The sequence below is a fragment of the Choloepus didactylus genome, chromosome 20 (genome assembly GCF_015220235.1).
Source record: "Choloepus didactylus isolate mChoDid1 chromosome 20, mChoDid1.pri, whole genome shotgun sequence".
NCBI classification, from domain to species: Eukaryota; Metazoa; Chordata; class Mammalia; order Pilosa; family Megalonychidae; genus Choloepus; species Choloepus didactylus.
In genome coordinates, this window is record NC_051326.1 from 14,371,495 (window position 1) to 14,383,483 (window position 11,989).

Sequence of the window (11,989 nt, forward strand, 5' to 3'; positions counted from 1 at the left end):
TAAGTACTTGAATGAATGATCAATGAATGAATGAAATGAGATTAGAACTGAAGACAACCTGTGGCCTGCACATAGCCTTCCTTGGCAAGATTATTTCTAAGGGGTGCAGGCAGAGTAGGCCAGCTGCCGTGGGTGCAGGTGTGCAGAGGAAGTGAGGCAGCCAGAGCAAGGGAGCATGGGCGGCTTGCAAGGAGGTTGAAGTGAAGGAGAAGAGGCAGTAGGGGAAGGTGAGGGGGTGGCGATGGGGGACATGGGGGATCCTGTTTTGGAATGGAAAGAAGGAGTCCCATAAGGAGCTCCCCCCACCAGCAAGGCCCCTTCACATCTTCAGCCACAACAGCATCGCCCTGTCTCAGACCTCGACCCGTTCCCAAACTAAACCAGCCTCTCTCTTCCCTTGCTTTCCTGGAACACGGGCCCTCTGCCTTGCCCACACTAGGACCTGCGGTCGTTTGGGCCCTGCTTCTCTCCGTTCATCCCTTCTAGACCCTCTGGGCACCCTTTCAGGCTGGTGCATCCAGCTCAGCTCCTTTCACAGTGATCTTCCCTCGCCTCTGGATGCCCAGGAACCTCTGGCACCTGTCACATCTGCCTCCTTATGAGGAAGCAGAAAATGATCTGCAGGTGCAGAGAAGACCAGAGATCAAAGACCACATGTGCCCCCAAGATTCAGAGAGAAGAGCCCCCATTTCTGGCTTTCCAGGTTCTGGTCTTGACCCAGCTTGAGGAGGCTTCTGTTGGAATGGTTCTACAGACCCCCTGGCTCGGACATGCCCTTCTGAACAAATTCAAAATGTAGCCACAGTCTCCTTAGCACCCCGATCAGCTCTCTCACCCTCAACCACCCTGTCTCTTTCATTGCCATCACTAACGATGGGATTATACTTTACTTATGCCCTCTTTTATCTGTGAAGTGCCTCTAGACCTATTCCACTCCCTAAGTTCCTTACCCTAAACTTCCATCCCAGCACCAGCTTCTTTCTACATCTCCGATTCCAGGGTGTCTCTTCTCCAACCCATTCTGCAAACCATCATCACATTATTTTATTTTTCATTTTTCAAAATTATGAATTATATCATGTATTTATTCAGAAGGCTGTACAAAACATACATGCCTAATTCAGAATGAGCCTATGTGGGAGCAGTAACCATCTCCCATGTTAAGAAACAGAGTGCTGCCGGTACCCATTATCTTCTTTGAATGCCTCTTTTAAATTGTTCAAGAACTTTCTGAAGTTCCCCACTTCCTAGTCTAATTTCCCCAGCCTTTCAGTCAGGCCCCATCAGTCCCTCTTGAGAGTCTGGCCCACTATGCTTGGCTATCTTCTCCCACATTGCCATCACTCTGGTGGTTAGACTTAGACTGAATGCACTGGATCAGAAACCATAAGCCCTGTATTCTAGGTCCCTCTCTGTCATTTATTAGCTGCCTGAATTAAGATATATTGCCTAAGCTTTCTGAATTCATAAAGACTCTTTGGGTAGCAAGTAGCAGAAAGCAAATTCAAACAGGTTTAAATGAAGAAGGAAAAGTAATTGCTCACCTCCCTGAAAATTCTGGGATAAGTCTGGCTTTGGGCACATCTGGATCTGAGGACACCAACAATGCCTCCTGGAGTTGGTCTCTGGGCTCTTCTTTCCTCTGTGTTGCCTTTCTTTCCTTTCCTACTCATTCCAGCAAAGGTTCTGGATGTGAGTCTTGTTGGCCCACTTGGGTCACGTGCCCATCCCTGAACCACCGTGGCCAGTGGTGGGCTGGACCTGATTATGCCCACCCTGGGTCATGATTGGAGACAGACCCTCAGTTGGTCCTACAGAGGAGAGATGCTTCCACAAGGAAAACCTGGGTTCTAGTTGAAGAAGAGATGTCAAGCAAGCAAAAATAACAGCTATTCTCCAGCTCTCACTTTCCTTGTGTGTAGCGATCTCTGTCCTGCCAAACACTCAAGGCTGCTGTGAAGATCAAAAATGACCAGGGCTATGAAGGTTCATTGAAAACCTTAACGAACCTTAGAAATGGAAATGATTTTTTTTTAAAGTTTTATTCTGGTAAAATATATATAACATAAAATTTGACATTTGAGCCATTTATAAGTGTACAGTTCAGTGGCCTTCATTATATTCACAATGTTGTACAACCATCACCACCATCCATTACCAAAACTTTGTCATTACCCCAAACTGAAACTCCATACCTATTAAACCCCATTCCCTGTCCCCCCACTCCCCAGTAACTGGTAACTCTAATCTACTCTCTGTCTCTATGCATTTATCTACAGAAATGGAAGTGATTTTAATGATGATGATTTCTTTGCCTTTTTCCCACACTGTCCAGTGTGCCCTGATTTGTTTATCCAAACCCTTCTCTTCCTTCAGCTCCCAGTCCAGTAAGAGCTGGACCTTATCCAGCACCTAGAGTCTCTTGGGTGCCTGTGGACCTGCTCAGCATTTAGTGGGCCACATAATTTAACATATAATTAGTTATAGTCTTTTATTGTTCTTGTTTCTTTGTCTTTTAAGAACATTACAGTTGATTTGACAATTCACACATGAGTCATCAACATTTATGGATGAACTAGAAACCATCTGAGTCCAGGAAATCTCCTCCTCTCCTGGGATGCATGACATGCTCACTGTTGCCCAGCGGGTGTCTGCTTGGGAAGTTCATGCTAATTTTAATTTTGGCTTCAAATAGAAACAAAAATCATAGCAGTTGTACTGTTCCTTTAGTAGTCTCACGTGTGTTGCCCTCCTCTCTCTAGTTAACCTCCTTGAGGGACGAACCCGTCTCTTGCTCTTTACTCTTCAGAGGGCCCATTCCTACCTGTTTCCTGTGGCTGCTGTAACCAATAATAAACGTAGGGGCTTAAAGCCACAGAAATGTATTCTCTCACAGTTCATGGGGCCAGAAGTCCGAAATCATATCAGAGAGCCAAACTCTAGATGCTGGACCGCACTCCCTCCGGAAGCTGGAGGCGAGAATCCGTTCCTTGTCAGCTTCTGACGACGTCTGATGTCCGCCGTTCCTTAACTCACTCTGCTCCAATCCCTGCTTCAGACTTCACGTTGCCTTCCCCTCTGTGTGTATGTCAAACCTTCGGCCTCCCTCTTCCAAGGAGCATGGAACGCATTTAGGCCCATTCGGATAATCCAGCATAATCTCCCCATCTCAAGGTTCTTATCTTGATCACATCTGCAAAGATCCTTCTTCCATTTACAGATCCTGGGGATTGGGAACTGATATCTCTGGGCACTGTTACTCAACCTACTACAGTCTGTGTTGAACACTTTTTAAATGTGCGCTACATCCCTCCCTTTTGGTTTATTTACAAGTTGACTCTGTGAAGAAGCAGAACAACAAGTAAAAAGCTAAGTTGGAAAGTTTCCATTCATACCATCGTTAACATAGCCCAGGGCTCATAAACCTTCAGTTGACATCTGATTTCATAAAATACGGGAAGCTTTACCAGGTTCTTTGTCCTGGATTTTGTCTCCTTCCTGGTGAAGTGCCACCTTACCACCCATTTCTCCAGAGTTACTCTATTTGTAGCAGAACCAAGAGAGATTCTTGCTCTGCCACTCCCCGGGACCATCCCGTCAGTTCGTTTCTACTTTAAGGAATGCACCTTTTATCCAGGTAGCTGGAAGGAAGGCAGGGCTCAAATATGAACCTCACCTTTCAGAAGAGACTCGACCCCTCCAGGAGACAGTGGGCAGTCCCTTCCAGCCCAACAGAAGGCCCTGCCTCAACCATTTAAACTCTTAATAAGCATACAAGACACACAGACATACAAAGTGTAATGCGGGCTTAGAGACAATGAATGTCATTCCAAAGGGTCTCTTTCTTTCAGAGGGATACATTTCATTCTAGCATGCCATGGGGAAGATACCCAGGGACACTGGAATTTTCCTTTCACTTTCATGTGCCCTCAGAAATCTCCCTTGGTGATTTGGTAACACCAGTCTAGGGGTTAGGTAGGTGCAGCACTGCTTCCCGTCCAGGTTAACCCAGTTTTCCCAGGAAAAGGAGAGTATGCTGAGGCTGCAAGCAAGAGAGGAAGCCCAAGATAGAGGAAGGACAGGGTGTTGGTTCCTCAACTGGTTGAGATGAGAGTTGTGTAGCAAGACAAGCCCGAGCGTGCTCAGCAGTTCTCCTTCCTGGCTTGGGTTTCACCTTGGCCCCAGTTCAGTGGGAGCCCTGTTGGCTCAGAGGTGTGAAGGATCCAGGAGGAGGAAGCTACAATCCCCTGTCTAGTAGGGACGGAGGTGGGGTGGGTGGGGTTTTAAAGTTAGCCTCTCACAAAGGCTGACTCAATTATATTGTCCTAAGTCCGATCTGGCTTCTCCTGCTGCTCTACCCTACTCATCCTGACCTCCAGTTCACCAAATTTCTTACTATCCCTGACCATGACAAGCACAGTTGCTGTGTACAGCTTCTCAGACTTACGCATGACACAATTCTAGGAGGTGCCATTCCCAAAAACAAAGGAGTGAATAGCAACAGCTAGAATCAAGCACAATTGTGCAAGGCAGCCCTGAGCCAGGTCCTTTTATGATGTGCTTACTTTCCACATATTGCTTCCTCTGCCAAGAATGCCCTCGCTTGTCTTCTCTCCCACCACTTTCTTCACTTTCAAAGTCTACTCCGATAATGTTGGTGGACAAGAAGGTAACAATCGAATGCTTCTGGAAATGTTCAAAGCCATTGGGAAGAAATACCTTACATACAGGGTCTCCAGCTGGCATGCTGTTAACTTACTTAGGCTGGTAGTTTCATTATGTCTGTGGGATGATTATAAAAGGCAAAGTAAGAAAATCCATCAGAATGACGAAAATGAAAAAGACGTTGTTCTGGTTCGCTAATGCTGCCAGAATGCAAAACACCAGAGATGGATTGGCTTTTATAAAAGGGGGTTTATTTGGTTACACAGTTACAGTCTTAAGGCCATAAAGTGTCCAAAGTAACACATCAGCAATCGGGTACCTTCACTGGAGGATGGCCAATGGTGCCTGGAAAACCTCTGTTAGCTGGGAAGGCACGTGGCTGGCGTCTCCTCCAAACTTCTGGTTTCAGAATGGCTTTCTCCCAGGATGTTCCTCTCTAGGATGCAGTTCCCGAAAAATGTCACTCTTAGTTGCTCTTGGGGTGTTTGTCCTCTCTTAGCTTCTCCAGAGCAAGAGTCTGCTTTCAACTGCCATCTTCAAGCTGTCTCTCATCTGCAGCTACTCTCTCAGCTTCTGTGCATTCTTCAAAGTATCCCTCTTGGCTGTAGCAAGCCAGCTCCTTCTGTCTGAGCTTATATAGTGCTCCATAAACTAATCAAGGCCCATGCTGAATGGGTGGGGCCACACCTCCGTGGAAATTATCCAGTGAAAGATCTCACCCACAGCTGAGTAATCACATCTCCACAGAAACATCCAATCAAAAGTCTCCAACCCAATCAACACCAATATGTTTCCTGCCCACCCAAGACTACATCAAGGATAATGGCATTTTGGGGGAACATAATACATCCAAATCAGCACAGACATGATGCCAAGTGTTGGTGAGGCTATGGAGCACTCAGAACTCTTATATATTGCTGGTGGGAGTGCAAACCAGAACTTTGTAGATAAAATGCCAAACAAACAACATTCCAGAAAAGGCAAATCAAAAGTGACAGAAAGGAGATCAGTAGCTGCTAGGAGCCAGAAGTTGGGGGGAATAGGATTGACTGCTCAGGGCCATGAGGACACTTTTTGGGGTAATGGAAATATTTTGTATCATGATTGTGGTGTGATGGCTGTACTTGTGGACACATTTGTCAAAACTCATTGAGTTGCACACTTAAAGTTGATGAATTTTATTATATGTAAATTATACCACAATAAAGTTGACCAAAAGATAGAAGAAATAAATGGCTTGCTTTACACGTGTGTTAACTGTTTGCCTCTTTTTTCCAGCATGTGAATGAGTTTGCAATCCCTGACTACTAGTTTTATGTTTTCAAGGCTGTCTCATATTCTTTATTTAATGTGTTATGTTAGCTGAGATTTGGAAACATCAGGACTCATTTTTTTCGGAATTTATTTTCTTGGCAGCCAAGAGGAAGCAGAAATTATACAATTTGTTAAGGTGCAAAAGGAAGGGATGGGGTTGTGCGAAAAGCCAGGGCAGCCACTAGCTTCTGCAGGTGAGGAAAGGTGTTCCTCTCCTCAAGTTAAATGCATTTTAAGTGTATATATATATATATATATATATTTTTTTTTTTTTGTATCTTCTGATTAAATATTTATAAACCAAAAAATTCACAAAGGAGGCTTTCATATATGTACATGTAGAACATTCCCAAGGAGAATACAGAAAATATATGGAGTCATGTACTGATTACAATTCAAATGAAAATTATATAATTCTTCATGACAGTCCTCTACAAAACATTTTCTTAGAGATTCCTGAACATATATTAATCATCTTATTTTCCATATCTTAAGGACAAATTCATTGATTTTGTCCTTCCCTCATATTTTTTTAAAGAACAATTATTTTTTTTTACACTATAGAGGGGGCTCCTATGGCTGCTGTAAATATTACTGACAATAAATACTGACTTTCTATTATGTACCTATTCATTTCTGAAGGACCAAAAGAAAGGACCCTCCTTTGTCCTCCTTCCCAATAAAAAGATGGACTTCTGCCATGTGGAAGTTTGGGAGCTAGAAAAGGAAGCATCTTAAAAATGGACTGCAAACAGAAGATACACCTCGTAAGCCAGGTCATCTAGTTATGTGTTTATTTCCCTTTTGTTATTCCTGAGCCTTTAGTAAAAACCTCATTTAAATGTTCCAGCTTTGTCTCAGCTGTACTATAGGACATAAAGCACAGGGTTACATCATGATTAGTTCACAGATAGGGGGAACCACCTCTCTAGGAGGAAATTATGGGGGTGAGGGTCAAAACTTGGAAGTCTAGCAGCCCCATCTCACTGGGGAGTATTCCACTGCCCCCGGTTAAGAGCACAGGTTTTACTTTGCCAAGGTGGAACCTTAGCATTTCCCAGAGAATGGTGCTTTGACCACATACCTAAATTCACCTGATATGAAAAAACGCTGAGATCTGGGACCCACCCCAGATCTAATGAATCAGAATGTGTGTGGAAGATGGCAGGAACTGGCATTTTTGAAAAGCTTCCCCAGTGGTTCTCAGAAGTGGGATCTGGGGACCTCTGGAGGTCCCTGACACCCTTTAGGGGGTCTTTGAAATCAGAACTAGTTTCATCATCACATTAAAACGTTATTTGCTTTCTTTGCTCTCTTATGAGTATGCAGTGGCGTTTTTTCCAGAGAATAATGGTGTGTGAAACTGCAGCAGGTTTTATAGAAGCAGATATGAGAATTCACCTGCCTATGTTAGGCCAGACAGGAAAGCTATTTCCAAAAATGGAAAGCAATGCCACTATTCTCAATAAGGCTTTTTATATTTTGGAAAAGTTTTTTTTTCATTAAAATATTATGTTAACATGTAATGTGTTTATTATTTTAAATGAACAAAAATTTTAACTTTTAATCTCTAATATATAATTGATGGATATAACCTACATAAATAAAAGGTCTTGGTGACCAAAAATTTGAGAACTGCTGCTTTGGTGGATATACCCAGCGTGCATGAACACTGATTCACAGGCCTGGGCCACTTAGTTCCTTGGCACAGAATGAGTAAGCCACCTCAAATCTAATTCAATAGGCCATGTGCAAAAAAGCTTCTTAAACTTAGGATTTTCAGGCAAAGGAATTTAATCTGACAGTGAAATATCAAAGTCTAACTGGTTTTGTTAAAAGTCTAAGTAACAAAGCATGTTTTCTTTGGTGACATCTGAATGCAATAAATCATCCTTTAATGTATACATAGGTTGACTCTGATGAATGAAATGGAAAACCATACTTTACATGATAGTTTTAAAAATAGTCATTAATTAGTAATGTGACAGTATGCACATTAGCGTCTAAGTGGTGGCAGATACATGGCTAACGGCAAATGTAAGTTAAAAACAAAGCCATAATTTTCAAAAATAAAATAAAATAGAAATGTTTCTGGGGAGAGAATAATTTTTTAAAAATTATATTTTTAGAAAATGTAGAAATGTGAGTAGGCAGAATAATATTGAATTATACTAAGCTAGAAAATTTTATTCTTAAATGAAAATACATCTTACATACTGTTGCCAAATTAATATTTGAGAATATCCTGCCATGAGAGAATAAAGATTAGAACACTATGAAGTTTAGGCATAGCTGGGGTGAAAACAGTATCATCCCATCCCATCTCTGTTGTAAAGAATTATATTGATACTTTTAATTTGCAATGTGTAATTTTTAAATTTACTGCCATATTTAAAATCTGAAACAGCTAACATTTTAATAAATCACTGCTGTTTGGGAAGCTAATATTGATTTGAGAATGACAGTGTGAATGTATTTGGCTATGTACACCGTATTAAGACTCTAAATGATATAGTTAATATACCTTATATTGATTTAATTGGTTTTGAAAATAAGTATATTTTTCTCTCTGAGCAGCCTTTTGGAAAAAGTACATTGGATATGGTTTCCAGTCATATTTTACTGTGCTAACTTGTACTTATTTAAGAATTCTCATCAGAAGAGAGTTAAATAGTACTTGAATCAAAGTCCAGTGAATCTGACTTTTCCTTTCCCCCATCTCTGTTTGCATGACCATTTATAACCATCATTTCTCTGCAAGTTTTCCACTTAGTCTATCAAAAATCAATGCTATGAAAGTCCTCTACAAGGGTCAGCAGCTTTTTGGAGTCTCTGAATGATGACAGCGTTCTGTAAATCTGCTTCTTCCAGTGTGAGCGTTTCATCTAGCAATTTGAGGAAAGGGAGAGCTGTGGCCAGAGAAAAGGGAGGACTTCTCTGAGATCCTTGGTATTTTTCGATGAAGTCTTTGATGTGGCTTACCCTATGAGAAATGTTAAATTTCTGGATGACCCTTTTCCCATTGGCTAACCAGATCTGTATATTAGTGATAGGTTCCAAGTTGTTAAGCGGGACAGCAGACATATTATTTTTATTCTTTACTTCAATACTCTTTGCTTTAGAAATAATTTTTGGTGTGGCACTTCCTAGTCTGTGACCCTGGCCTGAGAACGGCTGGAATACAGGCTTCGTTGACACACATATTTCATTTTTTTTATCTTCAACTTTAACATCCAACTCTTCTTTATCAAAAATTCCCTGTAATTCTAAAGGTAATTCCCCTTTTTTGATGGAGTTCAGAAACTGTTGACTCGCACCATCAGAATAACTTCTGAAATCATCATTGACTGTAAACCCATTTTTCCATAATGTGATACTAACATCTACCTGTTTCTTTTCTTCAGTGGGTGACAAGCATTTGGCACCAGTCTTCTGTGCTTCCTCAAAAAGGCTGTCAACAAAATATTCACAATCTGTTTGCTGGTTGTCACTAAGAGGTTGGTTGTCAGAACCTGTTTCATAAACCCATTCTTCATTTATACTTTCAAGATTGTCTACTTCTTTCATTCTCTTTTGCTTTACTCCGCGCACGGCCGCTGGGGGGGGCCGCGCCGCGGTGTCGCCTCACGGCTTCGTCCTCAGTTCCCTCAGGGGCCTCGGGGGCCACCGCCGCCGTTTCGCTGGAGCCCCTCGGACCCGGAGCACCGCCGCCTCGGAACCACCTTCAGTTTCGGCGGGCGCCGCCGCGCCGCCGGGCTCCGGCCCGCCCCCCTCGGTTTCCCCCGCCGGGCCTTAAGTGTATATATTTTTTACACAACCTGAACAATGGCATACAGCAGCTCAGCTCCTTGGCTTGGCCCAGAGAGCTTTCCAGATTCTGGCAGGTGGCAGCCTTGGCTATGCTTGGCACTCTCACACAGAACCCAGACACCATCCTGAGCCCACCACAGCCTCACCCCTCTCCCAGCCCTCCAGGTGAAGTGACTGTATCAGGTTTAGTGTGGGAAGAGGGGTGGGTGTTAGAAGTTGAGCCTCTGAGAGCAGCAGGTGGTGAGAGAAGAGATCTCAGGAGCAGGGGCCCCTACAGTGCATCTGAGAGAGGATATGGCTGTTGCACTGCAGTGTGTACCAATGAGTGTGTGCAAGCATTGCTCTCAAGGCCATGCACAGCTGCATGTGCATTGGGGGTTTATGGAGGTGGGATCTGCTGCAGCCAGGGGGCCTAGAATTTCCCCAGCTGCCTACTCCTGTTTAGGATGATATACATCTAGAAATCCATATTGCCTCCTTCAACGTGGTGCCCTGTGCAGTGCACAGTCTGAACCACTGTACCTGGGTCAGGCTCCCTAAAACCTCTCCTTCTTCCTGAGAAGAAGCCCCATCCAGTCACCTGAGAAGAAGCCAGGAGGTGCCAAATTGCTTTTCTTCCCACAGCCTCCCAAATGGCACTTACATAATGACTATCTCTGGGTCTCCATGCCAACTTCTCCACACAGTACCAGGAGGAGTTCTGAGGGCCAAGAACAACCCTCATTGGCTCCCTCCATCCCTGGGGCCTGGGCCAGCTCCGACATCGGGTGGCACGTCCTCTGTCCTGCGTGCCTGACCACTCAGAAAACTCCCTATTCCCTCTGACACCCTTTCTCCCATGTATGGCATGTATGTTGGTCTTTGTAGTTCACCCTGGTGCTGACAAGAGACCTTGCTCTAGCCTGGTCCCTTCTAGGGACCCTTTCTTTCCAACCTTGCAGATGCTGGGCCTCGGAAAAGGAATTGAATTCTTATGCTTTAATATTCAAAGGCTCATCTTTCCATTACATCTTGCTCCCTCCCTCCTCCCCCACCCCCACCTCCAATTAACAAATATATGTTGAGCAACTCTGTGTGCCATGTACTGGGCAGGTGCTGGTGATATATAAGTGAACAAAATATATATGAGTGAATGGATGTATATTTGTAACTTCATCTGTTGCCTTTACCAAATACTTTCTCCTCCCTGCCTTGTCAAGGGAATTCTTTAACACTAAGGTCAAATAGTGAAGAAACTAGAAGATGTACACCAAATTGTTACCAATGGTGGGTTTATGGGTGACTTCAAGCCCTTTCAGGTTTGTGTGTGTGTGTGTTTCCTAAAGTTTCAACATTCATGTGTAATTTTTGTATCAACAACAACAAAAAAAACCCAGCAGAAGTGACTAAAGGAAAAAGAAAAACCACACTCTCAGTTTAAACATATCCTCCTAAGGAAACCCTTCTCTGACCGCCGCTTTCTCCACAATGACTTGGGGATGTCTCCTCTATAGTCTCAAGCACCCTGAATTTCCCTCTCTCTCAGCGCAGAGCACAAGCAGGGACCATGTATGTGTGTCTCTTCTCCTGGACTGTGATCTGCAGGGCAGGGAACATGCCTTCATTTATGAAGCCCCAGCCCTAAAACACCAGGTCTCGCACACAGTCGGGGTTCAGAAAATGCCTGTTGAATGAATGGATGGGTGATATTATCTGGTCACAGGCTTGGGCCTAGAGAATAAGATTGAAGTCCAGAGCTTGGACTGCAGCAATGAGGGAGGCACCGGGGCTTGAGGCTAGTTACTGGCACACAGTCTCTCAAGGTCCAGGTCAGACTAGAGGGGAAATTGGATGCTGAATCTTCTGAGATTGGGCTAAAGCTTCTTAAGTTTTCCTGGTGAGGATGAGAGAGGGAGGGTCACAGAACCTGGGGTAGAGCTGAGCCTGTAGGAAGGAACTCAGTAACCCCAGGTGTGGAGTATCATAGTTTGAAATAGTCTCTTCTCTCTCTATATATATTGCGTTTTTATTATATCACTACCTCATTGGGATGTGTGGTTCGTGAGGGTAGGGATCTTATCTGACTTGAATCACAAGGATCAAACCAGTGCCTGGCAAGTAGGGGGCACTCAGTAAATATTTGTTGAATTAATGCTTGATGAATGAACTCACTCTAAGCCAAACCCACAAGGGAGATACCAGATGCAGCATTATCCATTCA

General features: G+C 43.6%; 1 protein-coding gene across 1 annotated transcript; it reads right to left on the bottom strand.

Moving 5' to 3' along the window:
* Positions 1-6,259: 6,259 nt before the first annotated feature.
* On the bottom strand, positions 6,260-9,761 carry LOC119516882 (UBX domain-containing protein 2A-like). Its single transcript, XM_037813389.1, has one exon. The coding sequence runs from the start codon at positions 9,544-9,546 to the stop codon at positions 8,770-8,772; it is 777 nt and encodes a 258-aa protein (XP_037669317.1). The 5' UTR covers positions 9,547-9,761; the 3' UTR covers positions 6,260-8,769.
* Between the last annotated feature and the right edge of the window lie 2,228 nt (positions 9,762-11,989).

What these genes read in the sequence shown, in the direction of transcription:
- LOC119516882 (XM_037813389.1), bottom strand. Translation starts at nt 9,546, where the DNA reads ATGAAAGAAGTAGACAATCTTGAAAGTATAAATGAAGAATGGGTTTAT.